The sequence below is a fragment of the Dipteris shenzhenensis genome, chromosome 16 (assembly GCF_047967505.1).
Source record: "Dipteris shenzhenensis isolate YYH24624 ecotype China chromosome 16, Dip_SZ_1.0, whole genome shotgun sequence".
In the NCBI taxonomy this organism is placed as follows: Eukaryota; Viridiplantae; Streptophyta; class Polypodiopsida; order Gleicheniales; family Dipteridaceae; genus Dipteris; species Dipteris shenzhenensis.
In genome coordinates, this window is record NC_141611.1 from 4658597 (window position 1) to 4676200 (window position 17604).

General features: G+C 42.5%; 1 protein-coding gene across 4 annotated transcripts in view; it reads left to right on the forward strand.

Annotated features, from left to right (window-relative positions):
* Window positions 1-17604, forward strand: part of LOC147892439 (SMR domain-containing protein At5g58720-like) — a 53018-nt gene that overhangs the window by 19821 nt on the left and 15593 nt on the right. For all 4 annotated transcript variants that reach the window (XM_087387110.1, XM_087387108.1, XM_087387109.1 and 1 more), the window contains 3 exons: window positions 8173-8261; window positions 8453-8733; window positions 8849-8925. In XM_087387110.1, coding sequence (XP_087243236.1) covers window positions 8173-8261; window positions 8453-8733; window positions 8849-8925 — 447 coding nt within the window. The remainder of the gene's footprint in view (window positions 1-8172; window positions 8262-8452; window positions 8734-8848; window positions 8926-17604) is intronic.

Genomic DNA, 17604 nt, shown 5'->3' on the forward strand with positions numbered 1-17604 from the left:
AGATCAATCTATCCATCATCAGGAACAAACTGAAAAACCATTTAGTCTCGGCGCTGGGATTCAAAACATAATCAGAAACCGAAGCCTGGTATAGTGATGGCTCTTTGGTGGGCTGCGAAGATGTCTCGTATCTCGAGCTGTCTTGCGCTACGGTGGGGGACGCGGTCTCCTCGCTCTCTAGAATCTTTGAGCTATGTCCAGAGTGACCCCTCGTCTCTGTCGGTCCCCCTTGAGGAAAGCTGTGGTAGGTCGGACCTCAATAGAGTGTACTGTGGGGACACTCTGTCGTGCATGTGGTCTTTGCGTCCCTCTCGATGGTATTTTGCCGGTTGCTCATCTAGACTGCTCTCATGTCGGCTAGCTCCTCCTCCTCCACTCCACTGTGTTTGGGGGCTGATTCAAATGTATAGAAGTTTGTGATGTGTCGCTATTTCCGGTCATCTTCTATATCCTGTGGTGGTCTGGCCATCCTCTGCTGCTCTTTGATCTGGCGCAGAAGTGTCTCCGTGTGCTGACGCATCTCCATTGCTCAAATAGTACAACAAAATCTGAATGATGTCTTTCAGTTGCTTGCCTAGGAGGATCAGTTGGATGGCACCAACTACCCTCTTTTGAGTTTTTTGATTCGCAATCTGTTGGTTGCCAAGGGCATCTGGGATTATGTTACCATTACTTTGAACTCCTTGCCAGAGTCTTATCTTTCTTTTCATACGTCTCTCAACTTTCGATGCGAGGGAATCAGAATCGCCTCACTTTGCAGGAATTGGTAGCGCTCTTGTTGCAAGAAGAGCAGACACGAAAGAATATGGCTTCACGTTATTGTAGTGGGGAGCATGCTTTTTTAGCAAAAGATAAGGGCAAAAAGAAAGCTCAGCCAAGTCATGCCTCTAGCAGTGGTTCTGGACATGCACATGTAGGTGGGAAAGATAAAAAGGATGCCTCAAAGCTTTTCGAGAAAGGCAAGTGCCATTATTGTAAAAATCCTGGTCATCACATCAGTGAATGCCCATCCCAAGAGTCTTGCAAAACAGAGGAAGAAAGAGTCTGGTATGGCAATTTCAGGCTCAGCTCAACATGCAGGCTCCGATGATACTTCTGCTCATTGTCGAGCATCATTGGACATTTTTTACTTGCAGCTGTGATGTTTCTTGGGAGTCACGTATTTTCAGCATGAATGAGACGGCTAAGACATGGTACTTTGATTGCGGTGCTTCCCGCTACATCACCTCACATAAATCTTTCTTTGATAAGTTATCTAGTGCACCGATTGGCAACTCGGTTTCTTGTGCTAACGATTCTTCTTATCCCATTAAAGGGATTGGTGAACTTTGACTCACAGCCATGGATGGTTCAGATCTTTGCATCAAGAATGTTTTGTATGTCCCTGGCATTAAGAAGAATTTACTTTCTATCTCTTCTTTCTCTCAAAGAGTTACCAAGTCATTTTTGAGGATGACAGATGTATGGTCCATGATTGGGAGAGAGGTGATGTGTTGGTTTTCACCAGCACACATTATGTCACGGGTTATTCCAACTTGATGGCTATGAGAAAAGAGTATGTTGAGCTTTTTGTAGCCTCTACCTTTGCCATGCAAGATGTAGAGTTTGGCAAGCCAGGTTTGGGCATGTAAATTATGGCAGCTATATGGTATTGCATAAGCTTAATATTGTTGATCCCTTGCCTCGTTTAGAGACTTCTCTAAACAAAATATGTGAGGGCTGTATTTTGGGTAAAATGCATTGTTTTTTCTTCCCAAGGATGGTGCAGTCTGGGCTACACGATCATTACAGCTAAATGTTTGTAGACCTGTGTGCACTCCATCTGCCATGCAAGATGCAGAGTTATGGCATGTAAATTATGGCAGCTATATGTTATTGTAGAAGCTTAATATTGTTGATCCCTTGCCTCGTTTAGAGACTCCTCTAAACAAAATATGCGAGGGCTGTATTTTGGGTAAGATGCTTCGTTTTTCCTTTCCCAAGGATGGTGCAGTCTGGTCTACACGATTGGAGATCATCTTTATTATGTTACATTCATAGATGACTTCACATGTTTTACTTGGGTCTTTGCTCTTAAGCAAGTTTGCAATGTGGTCAAACACTTTGTTGGCTTGGTTGAAAATCAATCTGAATGCAGGTTGCAAACCCTCCGTTCAAATTGAGGGGGGGAATATATGTCGAAGGCATTGCAACATTATTTTGTTCATAAGGGCATTACACATCGGTTTACGGTGAGGTACACTCCTCAACAGAATGGGAAGGGTACATCACGAAGGCTGTTAAGGTCATGACACCTTCTCAAGCATGGTTTGGTTGTAAGCCTGATGTGGGCTATTTCCGTACATTTGGTTGTGTAGCATATGCACATGTGGCTAAAGAGTTGCATGACAAACTTGATGACAAGGCAAAGAAGTACATCTTTATTGGCTATAGCAGTGAAAGCAAGGGGTATAGAATTTATAGTCCCGTGACCAAGAAGGTTATCACTAGTCAGGATGTTATATTTGCTGAAAATGCAGATCTTCCCTTTGCTGGTTTTGATAGACATCAATGCTCTTCTGAACCCTTTGACGGGCTGCTGCCCATTTCCTTTGAGGCTGCACTTCGTATGCTAGTGGAAATCAGAATTTGCAGCAAGATACTTGAGTGGGTGATGCGTGAGTTCAAGTTTCTCAAGAAGAGATTGATGATGCTGTAGCACTTTAAAGTACAGCAGTACATGAAACCTCGTTGGCTGCTTTGCACTCTTGAGGACAGCAAACTTTCAGACCACTTCCTAGCCGTACACGGAGTGGCACTAGAGACACTGAGGGTGCCCATTATTGTGAGTTTGTGTGGGTCAGTAGCATACTTGAGGCAGATGAGCTTGGTACTTTTGATGACGCACGAGACAATGTGCATTGGATGCAGGCATTGCAGGTGGAGATTGACTCCATTAAGAAAAAACACACTTGGGAGTTGGTGGACTTGCCTGCTGGCAAGAAGACAATTGGCACGAAGAGGGTGTACAAGCTCAAAAGAAAATCAGATGGGTCCATTGACAGGTACAAATCTCGCCTTGTAGCAAAGGGCTATGCACAACAGAAAGGCATAGATTATGATGAAACCTTTGCTTCCACTTCTCGTATGACCACCATTAGGTGTATGGCTGCATTGGCCGCATGTCAAGGATGGAAGATCCATCAGTTGGACATTAAAACTGCATTCTTGAATGGGACCTTCACGAGGAGGTCTATGTTTCTCAGCCAATCAGACTTGTGGGACCTGGCAAGGAAGACAAGGTATGCAAGCTAAGAAAGGCTTTGTATGGTTTGAAGCAAGCTTGTCGAGCTTGGTATGCAAAGCTAGATGCTTTTTTGACTAGCTAGGGAATGTAGAATAGTCCACATGAGAGCATCCTCTTTGTCAGGATTGAAGGGGGATAGATATATGTAGAAGCATTGACTAGTAAGTCATGTGTCATGACTTACACATGTGAGGGTAAGGCACATGGAGAAAGTTTATGGGCCGGTAACCCACATGCCAAGCTTATAGAGAGTTTATGGGCCGGTAACCCACATGCCAAGCTTATAGAGTCAAAGGGTCAACTCCTGGATGACACCACTTATGACTAGTTCCAAATCGTGTGTCATCATTTTGGATAGACAATCAAGATATGTGAGGCAATGAAAATATTCCATAATAAGCAACCAATCTTTTTTCACAGTGTATCAGTCCAAGCATGTGAAAGAATCATAAAGAAAAGCATATCCATACTCTCATACTGTGTCAATCCAAACATGTGAGTGTCTTTATTTCTTGTCTCTTATGAATCTTTCTTGTTTTGCAAACATTGAACTTCTAGTTGGATGTTCTTGCCACAAGAACCATGCATTTCCATAAATTGAATACACTCGGAAGAGTTCCAAAACATGAGGCGATAAGAAACTTGGTTATTTAAGTAAGTGCAATGCAAATAAGATTCAACTATCACATAAATGGCTAGAAATCGAATTGCAAGAATGACACATGCATGTCATGGATAAGATAGAGAATTCTTAATTCTATTAAAACTTTACATAGTGGAGACTTTATATATACTCTTTACAAAGAGCAAGGTAATTTTGGTATGTGTACCGTTCGGAGTTTTCTTTACGGTAGAGTACGGCATGCTCCATACAAAACAGTACACGTACCATGGTTTTTTTTGGGTGAGGGTGGGTTGGACATTTAAAAAAAAAAGCATTTTTTTAAATAGTGTGTTTCAAATGTGTCGGCTTTGCTTTAAATACATACATGTAATGATAAAACGTACCTTTAAATCAGTTTGGCACTTGTTTGTGTACACTTGCCTCACTTCTTCCCTTCTCTCAAGGCTGGTTTCTACCCCTTCCTGCAGCCCATAGAGCCCCCTCTGCATATCCTTCCCTTCCAAGCTGTAGTCACTCCCATGGTCTACACAACCCCATAGACTGTAGAGTATAGACTCTCAAGTCACGAAGTGTTGCTTTAGTATGCCCTACAATCTCGATCTAGCAATTAGTTTCAACTTTTAGCTTTCAGCTTCAATTGAATCTCTTTGTGATTATTTAGGTCCATGTATGATGTATGTACATGAATAGTCAAATATGGTAGACTCTACGTGATTGTTAATGGTGATTATTCAGTGCATTCTATGGATTATAATCATTATATATTGTCCTTCTCCCCCCCCGTCTCTCGCCCCCCTTCCCCTCTCTCCCTTCCCTCCCTTGGGAGAAAAAAATAATTTACAAAGCTGGCAAACCTTATGTAACTTAAATTTTCTTTTGTACGGCGTAGTGTACCAATACCTGTGCGGTATGGATCATACCTAATGTACATTACCTCTATGACAAAGAGGATAAACCACCTAGTACAAAATGTTGGTAGCCTCCTAAAAGGCTCAAACAAAACTACTATTTGTGGGTTCAAGAGATTAAGTTGTGTTTCAAAATTTCCTACATGCCTTTCTAAATCATTTGAGAGGTCATGCAAGGGGGTTGTCCATCATTTAGATAAATCATCACTGGATAGGTCGTGATTTTTGCAGAAGTCTCCAATAGACTTATCAACCTTTCGTTAGGATTTGAAATTCTATTTTCTTGTGATGTTGAAGGAATTATTGAATGGCTGCTCCAACTTGGTGGACTGAGGATTAATTTCATCTTGCAACTCAATCAGAGAATAATCCAACTCAGAAGTTGTATTCCTACTGAATCCATAATTTCTAGTCAAGAGTTAGCTTCAAGAATTGCTCATTAGGGGTAACAAAATTTTGGAGCATCTTTGTCGTCCAATCAAAGCAGAAGAGAGAGATTCGGCCAGATGCTTGGTGATACACTCAAACATAGATATCTGGCAGCAAACTTGATATCTCAGTGGGGCTGCAAGGTGCCCTTAAATCTGCGACAAAGCTGCATGGACACAAGGTGGTTCTATGCATTCCCAAATTTGTGCCTGCCAAATCCATATACCTAACCACCTCCTTACATTGGAATATGAGGGTCACATGTGGGCTGGAGAATGAGAAGTAAAGGGCTGTCACTTAGGCAGCAGCCTGGCTGCCTATCGTTTACAACCCAGCCACATTGTGTGGTACATCAAAGGCCCTGCACAATGGCAGGCTATGGGGGAATTTATAGAGCTCCCTCCTCTCCCAGCTCCCTTTCTCTTACCGCGAATCATACCATTGCGCAAGCAGTCTTACCTTAAGCTACTCAATCTCCTCTTGATGGGGAATTTGGCATGAGGAGATTGCAACAGTAGGATTCTTTTCCTTCACTGCCTCCTCCTCCTTCTCTTTCGGTCAACACAATTGTGATGCACAGGTTCGAAGAAGCTTCAGATCTTCCTCTGACACACGTATCACTCGCTTGTAGTTTTCATCGAATTCATGAGGTACTCTACAAGCATGCCATAGATGTTGAGTACAATGCTCTCATCAAGAACCAAAAAAAGTAAAATTTTCTAGTTTAATCAAAGCTAAAATAATCATTCAAACTAGAATTCATTAAAGTTAGATCCTTGCTAATATGGTTGCACACTATTGTGCCATCATAATAGGCTTGCACTTAGCTTGCAATTTAAGCTCCTTCACAATGAACCCAGCCCAATTGTGAATGTGGAAGCCCATCCAATGACATAATATATTGTCACGTCTTCAACTCTTGACAAAAGCGTTTCGCACAATCAATCCTTGCTTGGTTTAATCTGTTCATATTGCTTGTTTATGAAGCTGTCACTACAATCGAACCACCAAACAAAATTATTGGTTGAACGATCTCGATGCATCAAACAATCTTTTGCTTACATGCCAATTACTAGAATTGCAATTTAAAAGAAGCCCTCAATGATTTGAAAATTTATTCGCTTGTAGTGCATAATGTTGACACTTGCTGAAGCCTAATGTAAGTGGTGTTCCATAGTTCGTTGTTACGAGAGGTACGATACATGCATGTTGTTAAGCCTAGGCAACCATGACCATTGTCTTTACTTCCTAACCCAAGTCCCCTTCCCCCCTAAGGGTAATGAATATTATTGATATATAGGCGGCTCATCGTTGTCTAATGTAAAGGCCCTTTGAAAATATGTAATGGTTGGAATTGCTTCCAAATGGAGGTCTTGACCTTGGTTTACTTAGTATTCTCACAAAACTCTATAAAGCCTATAGATGCGTTGAAAGCATAGTTACCAAATGCTTGGAAAATCATATTTGAAACTTCTTTTGTATCACAACATTTTTGGAATTATTTAATGGCTCATACTAATCACCTTGACCTATCATGTGCTTACTCAGCTCAATCTAGCAACCGTGAAGAGAGATAGTGGTATGTGAGAGTAAGCAACTCTTATTTCCTACCATGTGATGCTCATGCATAGGCTGCTTCTAAGAAGCAAGCTCATCTTCACCAGAGGCTTTGATGATATCATTGCCATGACTCGACGTGCAAATGTTGTGGCTACTCCTGAGTGGACTGCAAATGTTGTTGCTAGTCATGTGTGGACTGCTAATGGCATTGAAGAGCATTAGATGGCTGTCCCGTAATTACATCAAAGGCATGACATGGTTGTACACAAATGATTGCATAGAACATTCATCTTAAAAAACATTTGCCACAGATTTAGCCTATTAGTATCATTCGGTTCATATTCATTACAGCCCATCAAACAGGGCTGATGGCTCATCCAAAGGCATATCATGTTCAATAAGCCCCAGTGTAGAGATGGACTAATTTGGACTCTTGGAGGTGTCATGGACCTGTGTTACCTGCTGTCTTTGACCTGGATCTGGCTGTTGCTTCTTGCAATCATTTCTTAATGTCCACTTTCCAACAATCGCGACACTGTGCTTTTGATGTGTCTTCCTATGAAGATTGTTGTTGGCTTTGAGATTACCACTACCAACTCTTCCTGCATGAAAATTGTGCCCTTCCCCTATATATGGGCTGTTCGTGCTCCGTGCCTCAGGTGTACTTCAGGGGTTTTATGTTGCAGAAAGAGCGCACAACATTGGAGGAAGCTGAGATGGATTGCACACTTTGAAATATAAGCGAACTTTTGACCCTAGATTAAATTTGAGTCCTACATATATGGTGTAAAAAATTTAGTATTCCACCCAGATATGGACTCTAGACTCCTTCATTGAACTGGAGTTCAATGCTAGATCTGAACCCTATACATGGCAGCAAATGCCTTTCCTTTGCCTTCCATCGTTATCAGCCTTGCAAGGCTACCAGTGTGTACTCGCTAGACAAGCTATGACCTTCCGTAAAGATACATTTTTATTGTTTTTTTCTTGGAAATATTTGTTGCAAGATTTAAACTCAAAGTAGTTGTTTTGGTTATATCACGTAAAAGCTTGATCTTGCCATCCATAACTTGAGTTCTAGAAAATTTTTGGTCCATTGTTAGCATTTTTTGGTGGATTCAAATTTGAGAAAGTTTCAGTTGGGCTTTGCTCGGGACTTTATGAGTTCACGTGAGTTTATTTTGAATAATGTTACTTCCCTGTGTCATGCAAAAGATGCCAAGAAGTTGAGCTTATGGATAGATACAGAATGTTTTGATGACTTTTATCCTTATTCTGATTGAAAACTTGTTCAAATAGATATATTATGAATAACGATCTGGATTTTGAATTCAGAAAAGGCTCATAACAGCATATTGATGCAGTGGGTAGTGGACCGGTTGTGCAAAGAGTTTCCTACTGTGGATGGGGACAGCTTGCGAGAGGTATTGCGTGCAACTGACTTTAACTATAGGTAGGCAGTTTTTTATTTCTGTTTCATATTCAACTGCCATGTTGTTGGCTTCTTATTCTCCATGGCTGCAGGCAAGGTGATAAGTTCATAATATATGTTACATGTCCTATCATACTAATGACATGCTCTAAACTAGGATTTTTTGGGGTATTGTTGTGCTGTTTGTGAATGGATGGTTTTCGTGTGTGAAGTGATGCAGAGAAGATGCTACAGGAAGCTGGTATGCAAGAATATTCTGAAGAGCATGGACTGAAAGAAGATCATGTTGATCTCTCAAACTTGATTTTGGAGTCTTTATTCAAGCCTCATGAAGACAAAGAGGAGGATAGCAAAGGGGATGCACATCTGCCCCCGTCCAAAGAGCACAAGCAAAAAATGGAAGCTCCGCTGAAGCCTGAGTGGAAGGTGGTGACGAGCTCAGAACCTTATATGCCCGCATATGAGAACACAACTGTGCAAGTAAAATCATATGGTATGTGTGCTGAACTGACCATGTAAATGCGTTTAAGAATTGCATTTTATTGGTATACATACAGGCTGCAAATATTGCAATTTATTGGTACACATGCATGTATGTTCATATGCAGGGAATTGGGATGATTATGAAAGGCATCACCAGAGTGCAAAACAACACTGGCAAACAATGGAACAATATTTCAAAGCGGTGAGTAGAGCTACTGCCAATTTTGATAGCCTAGATCTTCACCTCGTTGCATATGTTTTTTTCAGCTTGCAAACTGCATGAGACATATCAACTGTGCATGTGTGAATATCACAATCACAGCCTTATCTGCTTTATTATCATGGCTTACTGGTAGCATGCAGAAGGACATATAACTAGGCTTATCTGGACATGGGTTGTCAATGCAACAAAATCTCAGCTTTAATGTACTTACGGTCTGTAATTTAAAATTTGTTCTTGGGATAGGTGTTGGCTATGGCAAGCAATGGAAGCTCAAAAATGGAGGAGAGAAGGAGAAAAACGAGATGCTGTAATAGATTGCTGCAAAACTGAGAGTGGAGGCTCAAGAGGGAGCCAACATAACAAAACCCTAGGGCTAACTGCCCTAACTGGACTAAGTGTCCTAACTGATCTAGGTGGTACATGTACTAACTGTACCAATAGTCCTAACTGACTATAACTAGGCCTACAAGGCACATACCAAAGAATAAGTGGCACCTATGGATAGCCCATAGCCTACAAACCCCCCTCCATGGTATGGGCTGAAGTACCTTGGACATGGCTCAGAATACCTGAATATCTAATGTCATGGTTGCACATGTTCGTCTTGTAGGGATATAGCAACCTATGACTCTACAGAGTACAAGATCAAGTTACAAAAGGTACTAAGTTTAAAGCTTGCCGAAAAGCCTCAAACTTAGGTCGAGGTAGAGCCTTCGTAAAAAGATCTGCGAAGTTGTCTTTAGTGGGAACATAAGACAACTGAATATCACCTGCTGATAATCGCTCTTTGACATAGTGATAGTGAACCTCAATATGCTTTGTGCGAGCATGGAAAATAGGATTCCGTGCAACAGCCAAAGCATTCCGACTATCAGTGAAGATGACCGTAGGAGCAGTCTGACATGCATGAAGATCTGTAAGTAGATTCCGAAGCCAAACACACTCCACTGTAGCTGTAAAAGCTGCTATGTACTCAGCTTCACAGCTAGAAGTAGCAACTGTACATTGCTTCTTGCTGAACCAAGAAATAGCATTCAACCTCTCCCGTTTGAAATAATTCAAGCACATAATGATGGTACTAGCCGTACTTAATAATGGCAATATTTCGCGAAAATATGTCAAATCGTCTTTCATACCATTATTATGCAGTAGATTAGCATGAAGTACCAAGCATGAAACAGTTGCCACTATGTGACACATGAGTGTCCGAACAACCAGCCCAATCACTATCAGTGAATCCATGCATGACAAGTGAAGTATTAGTCCCATAAAAAAGGCCTAAATGCTAAGTGCCTTTGAGATATTTGAAAACACGCTTCACGGCATGCCAATGGTGCATAGATAGATTGTGCATATATCTGCTCAATTGTGAGACAGCATACTGTATAGATCAGGTCTCGTATGGCATAGGTAAATCAAACAACCAACTGCCTGCTGATAGACAGTGACATCACTTGTACCGCTGCCATCCTTAGGAGAGAAGTGAAAACCAGGCTCTAATGGTGTGGATACCGGCTTGCAATCCTCAAACTGAAAATGCTGCAAAAGCTGTCCAATGTAGTTGGATTGTGACATCAAAATGCCCCCCTCACTGCTAGCAAATTGGTTGAGTGCAAAAGACCAAGATCAAACATAGCAAATGTCTTCTGCAAATCAAGCTTAAAATCTGCAATTTGCTAAGCATGTGTCCCAGTCACAAGCATGTCATCCACATAAAGGACTAAAATCAGCAAATCTGTCCCACGCTTGCAGATGTAAAGGGTAGCCTTTTTAGGGCTGTTCTGAAAGCCAAGTGTGAGCAAATGAGTATGTATCTTGGAATACCAAGCCCGAGGTGCCTACTTCAATCCATAGAGGGATTTTTTCAAGCGTTGCTTTCAGAACCTTCAACCTCAAAGCCAGCAGGTTGGGAAACATAGACCTCTTCTTGCAAATGCCCATGAAGGAAAGTTGTCTTGATATCAAGCTGACGTACTTGCCAATGAATGTGGGCAACAAAGGCAATAACAATGCGAATAGTAGTGATCCTAGAAGTGGGAACAAAAGTCTCCTCAAAGTCAATGCCGTGCAACTGAGCATAGCCCTTAGCTACAAGACGGGCTTTGTAACGGTCCACTGAACCATCACCTTTCCGTTTGATTTTGTAAACCCATTTAGTTCAATGTCATTCTTGCTAGGAGGCAAATCACACAACTCCCAAGTGTTCTTCTGATGGATAGAATCCAATTCAGCTTGCATAGCCTTCAACCAACAATCATTCTAAAAGGCATCTTGATGACATATTGGCACTTCATTGCATGCCGTAGCAACCAAAGCATAAGCAACAAAACTAGCATGCTCTTTCCAGACAGTTGCTCTAGTATGGGCTGGCAGAGGAGTATCTTGTTTGCCGTCTTTTAATTTGTGAAGGAGCCATCGGGGTATCTTTTTGGGCTCATGAATTTCAGCTCTTTCTTGGTCAAGAGCCCTGTGCAAATGCTTCTGATCAATGAGAGGCATATCAGGCTGCACATGTGGCTGCAAATGACCAACAGAGGGAGGAGGTACAACCTCAAATGGAACATCATCCCAAGCATCGGATGAAAACAAAGGCATCAAGCTGTCAAAAATGTATGGGGCATGAACAATGGGCTGTTTTTGACAGTCCAATAAAGGCATAGTGGAAGATTCATCAAACACAACATCCCGACTGACAAAACACTTGCCCATGCGGGGCTGATAGAGCTTATAGCCCTTGCTCTTTGAGCTATACCCAAGAGAAATGCACTTGACAGCTTTATCATCCAACTTAGTGTGTGTCTGTGAAGGCACATGAGCATAAGCTAAGCATCCAAAAGTCCTCATGTGAGAAATGCGAGGCTTACGACCCGTCCAAGCCTAATGAGATGTGATAGTCTGCAATGCCTTTGTGGGACATCTGTTCAAGATGTAATTAGCACACATGACGGCATCCAACCACAATGTGTTAGGCAAATGTTTGCCTTTCCACATGCACCTGGCCATCTCCATCACTGATCTATTCTTCCGCTCAGCCACAGGATTCTGTTGAGGAGTATAAGGCACCGTGCATCGATGATGTATGCCACGTGAAGCCAAAAAAACAGCAAACTCCTTTGACATGTATTCACGCCCCCTGTCTGTATTAAGGTGAGCAATGTGCAGCCCACTCTCATTCTTAGTCAAGGCAATAAAGTGCTTGAAGAATGACGAAACTTCAGATTTGGATTTTAAGGCGAAAATCCAAGTGTACCTGGTGAAGTCATCAATAAAAGTGACAAAATAATAGAAGCCCCTAAGAGTTGCAACCCATTCATGCATTCAGAAATATGATGCCCAGGTTTCCTGCAATAGTTACATCTTTTCTTCTTTTTATTATCCCCTTAAGAAGAGGCACCATGTGAATGATCAGCATGGGAATGAGAGGGTTTACCAGCTGAAACCTTGCCGTTGCCTTTGTGTTTGTGCTGGGCAGCAAAGGCTTGATCACTATAGCCATATGGCATAGAAGCATTGCGATTCGCACGACTTTGCTCAACCTGAAGAAGAAGAGCAACCAGCTGGTCAAATGAGAAATGATTGGCATTACCCCCTGGAACCAACCTCAATGTAGTAGCAAAGCCTTTAGAATTAGGCATAATCTCATCAATGTTGGCCAATTGCTCTTTCAAATCCTAGTGAGATAGGCATCCATGTTACCACCCTCTTCAAGCTTCAAGTCTTTCAAGTGCTTGCGGAGATAGGCAACCCTCGCCTCATTCAGCACTTGATACAAAGATGCAAGCTGATCCCATGCTTGCTTAGCTGTCTTGCAAGACCAGATATGAGGGATAAATTATAATAACCTGTTTATTGAAAGAGCAATCAAGGCATGTGCTTTGGCATCACGACCATCCCATTGAATCTACTCCTGTGTAGGAGGCAAAGTACCTGTAACAGGAGCTGCAAGTGTTCTAGAAGTAGCATTAGAACCATCACCTGAAGAAGAACCCGAGGCGGTAGGTGTAGCACCAGAAGCGGCATTACGTGTAGGCCTGGCCTTAATACCTTATTTTCAGAACCTTCAACGTTAAAGCCGACATAGACCTCTTCCAATAAATCCCCATGAAGGAAAGCTGTCCTAATGTCCAGCTGGTGGACCTCCCAATGCTTTGTAATGGTCAACACTACCATCAGCTTTGCGTTTCAATTTGTACACCCACTTAGTGCCTATGGCACGCTTTGCTGGCAGGCAAGTTACACAACTGTCAAGTGCCATTAACATGAATGGAATCAAATTCACCTCTGCTGGCCTGCATCCATTCATTGCTTGCCAAATGCATCTCGGTGACATAGATGCTCCTCATTATAGGCAGTGGCAATCAATGCAACATCAAGCAAACTGCCATGCATCTATCTCTGTGCACCTGTGGTGCGGGCAGCCAAGGCTCAGCTTGCTTGCTGTCTCACAAAGTGTCCAAGAGCCACCTTTTGCTGTCTAATGATAACCCTCTCCTCTTCAATTGCATGATCCACATGTGGCCGCAAATCAGGCTGAGCATGTGGAACCTAAGGAGGCAAAGAGCTGCTAGAAGTAGGTGGGGTTTTACCCTGCAAAATCTGATCTGAATCTGCACCAGACTGGAGGAGGGGCTGCAAGGTATCAAACACATATGTGGCATCCATATAAGGCTGTCTTTTGCAGTCCAGCCAAGGTAAGGCTGCATGTTCAACAAAAATAACATCCCTGCTGACAATAACCTTTCCTATAGTTGGCTGAAACAACTTGTAACCTTTGCTTTGTGAGCTGTAGCCTATGAAGATGCATTTGACAGTCTTATCCTGCAATTTATGCCTCAGCTGAGAGGGAATACGAGAAAATGCCAAAGATAGAAACACTCTCATGTGAGAAAGACCTGACCATGTCTCCTAAGGTGTAATTTTCTTCAATGCCCAAGTAGGGGCTCGATTCAGCACATTGTTTGCCTCATGAGAGCAAGGACTTTCCCTTGAGCATACACCTTGCCATTTCCATTAAGGAACGGTTCTTCCGCTCTGTGACTCCATTCCGTTGCAGGGTGTAAGGAGGACCGCATTAATGAATGATGCCCCATACTGCCAAAAAATCGGCAAACTCACGAGACATATACTTACATCCTTAATCTGTACGGAGGGTCAAAAGTTTGCATCCACTGTCATTTTCAGCCATTGGTAAAAAATTATTGAACCATGCAAAGACGTTAGACTTGGCCTTGAGAGGATAGACCCATTAATGTGTCTGATGTAGTCATCCACAAAAGTGAAAATAATAGAAACCCCTGAGCCCCAAGACAAGTTGTTTGTCTCGGACCGTAGACATCGTTGTGCACTAAGTGCAACTTCCTGGATGCACCAAGGTCGCATCTTTTGGGAATGAGAACCGACGCGTTTTACCCAACAAGGAGCCTCACAAATGTGCTCTTTTTAAGTGCATGCATCTTTTGAAGATCCAAAACCATGTCCTGTGAACAGTGAATGTATATTGACCAGAATTTTGTAAGTTTGTGTCTGAGATTACAGATTCAACAGCATAGGTGTAGGAATTAGATGGTGAGAGAGAGAAGAAAATGAGAGAGGAGATGCTGTGAGGCAAGCTGAAATTGTATTCATGCATGGTGAATGAACTGATTACAACCGCCTCATTTTATAGGTTGAGGGCAACCTTTTCTTATGTATACTAACCAATCACAAATAACCTAATGACATACCATTGACCAGTCACATGCAAGCTAGTGACACCCTATGACACCTCATCTCCTATAATCAGTTAAGGTCAAGGGACTCTTGACCCTTCACAAAGGACAAGGTGCACACACCATTAAGTACCTTCACACTGACACAACCTTAGAACCTTAGTCACCCATGTGAGGAGATGGTGAGTGAGAGAGAGCAAGAGAGAGTGAGAGCTGGAAACTTGGAAGCTGAAAGCTGAGTTGCAATAGAAGAGTGTGTGAGTACAACTCAAAGAGAGAAAGATAAGGTTTTGTCCTAGTGACAAAACCTTAGTAGTCACTAACCATAGTTAGTGAACTAATTGCGGTTAGGGGGAAAAACCTCTTAAAGAGGGAAAAGTGCCCCTAACTAGCTTATTATATTACATTGGTCACTGCTGAATTATATCTATAATTCTAACACCCCCCTGCAGTGCCAATGTCATGTACAAGGCTGATCAATCACCAAACGGATATAAGTTCAGGGCACTGCGAAATGCCTCAAACTTTTCACGTGGTAGTGCTTTGGTGAAAATATCTGCAACGTTGTCATGTGTGGACACAAAGATCATACTGATCTCTCCTGCATGCAACTTCTCTCTGACGTAGTGATAGTGAACCTCAATGTGCTTCGTGCGAGCATGAAACACTGGATTCTTTGCCACTGCAATGGCACTCTGACTATCAGTGAGAATTGGAGAAGGACCCTCCAAAGACAGATGAAGATCAGCAAATAGACGTCGCAGCCAGACACATTCAACTGTTGCTGTGAAAGCTGCCCTGTACTCAGCTTCACATGATGAGGTAGCCACTGTAGATTGTTTCTTGCTCAGCCAGGAAATGCAAGATTTACCCAAAAAGAAACAATTGCCACTAGTGGACTGCCTAGTGTCATAATCACCAGCCCAATCTGAATCACTGTAGGCATGCATCTGCAAGTGACCCCCCCTGGGAAATAGCAAGCCAAAAGACTTTGTGCCCTGCAAATAACGGAAGATGCGCTTAACTGCCTGCCAATGCATAGTTTTTGGGCTGTGCATGTACCTGCTCACTTGAGATACTGCAAACTGAATATCAGGTCTAGTATATGGCATGCCATAATTCTGCATTCTGCATGGCAGCTGTAGGGATAGAAACTGCAAGAGCATGGGCTGCTCTTTTCTCAAAAATATCAAGCTGAACAAGCCCACGCAGCAGAGTACCAGATAACCTTAAGGCATAGTCATCTTCCCTGTCTCGGACAGCACATTTGTCATCCTCAAAGATGACCTGAAATCCCCCTCTGTTAAGAGTGGACACTGAAAGGAGATTTTTGGTTATGCTAGGCACATATAAGACATCTGAAAGTCTGAAAATTGAGCCATCAATGGCAGTGAGCTCAACATCTCCTGTGCCACGTACTGAATACGATGAGTTGTTGGCACAAGTGACTTTCTTACCGACGGGAGGTGGATGCAAGGAAGTAAAAAGACACTTCCTAGAAGTGATGTGCTTGGATGCACCGCTGTCAAAATACCATGTGTTCAGTGTTTCATTAACACTGAAAGCAGATGCATCTGTAGAAGAGTCATAATTGCAAGTCAAAAATGCATATGTATCATCACTGCAAGTGGCTGTACTATCCCGAGCATCTGGAACAGCCAACCTAGAATCTGAAATGCAAGATAAAAAGGCATAATCCTGTCCAACAAAGTTGGCTGCAGCATCCCCACTGTCAGATGCATGAGGAGCTGAATTTGAAACAGCCATACCTGAGCTGTTTTTCTTTTCTTTTGCAAGCCTTTTCCTGCATTCTCCTATGTGATGACCTGGCTTTTTGCAGTAGTGACAAAAACCCTTCTTCTTGGGCTTACTTGCATCATTTTTAGCCTTTTGTGAAGGCTGTCCTGACCCACTGAAAGGCTGATTTACTGATGTCTTTGCCTGTCCCTTTGTTTTTTATTTAAATTTTGAGAGCATGGCTTGTTCACCTGCACGTGAAGCCAAATTTTTCCTGGTCTGCTCTTCTTGAAGCAGAAGTCCTATCAACTCATGAAAAGTGAGAGGATTTGCACCCCCCCTCAATGATAAGTTCAGCGAGGTATGAAGGCTGAGATAAGACTCAGGAAGAGAATTCAGAGTGGTTGTAATCATCTCTGAATTTAGAGTGGTTGTAATCATCTCTGAATCTGGAATAATTTCATCTATGTTTAACAATTGCTCTCTGAGATCCTGTAGCTTTGTGAGGTGGACTGACATGGAGTCACCCTCTTCCATATGTGTATTACTCAACTCTCTTTTCAAGAAAGATACCCTTGCATCATTCCGAGCTGCATACATGCTTTCCAAAATATCCCACGCTGCCCTGGAGGTCTTACACGACCGGATATGCGGAATGATAAATCTTTTTACTGAAAGAGAGATGCATGACAAAGCTAAGGCATCCCGTGAATCCCATCTCTTCTGCTCTGGAGTAGTGACTGTAGCTGCACCAACAACTTGTCCTGCAGTTGCACCGTGTGCACGACCTCTTCCACCTCCTTGCTGAGGAGGGGTAGCAGGTGCAATATCTGCTGGTCGGATCTCATCCCCATTGACATAATCCCATAAATTGCGAGAAATCAGAATATTGCGCACCATGAAACTCCAGAGGGAGTAGTTGGTACCATCCAACTTGTCTTCCTGTGAAAAACCACCGAACTGGAAGTCATTCTGATTTTGATGGGCCATATTTGAGAAAGAGATTGAAGCAGATACAAAGCTGAATTCCCTTACTGGGAATGAAATGCACAACTCCCAAAAAACACAGCCAAGCACGGGCTGTAAATGCAACTTAGATTTCTGTACTTGCACTGTCAGAAATCTGTCCAAGCATCAAAAACTCTCCAAAATCTGCCAAAAGTGCTTCAAACACTCCAAGAAAGGCAGTATGAACTGAATACTCCAAAAATTG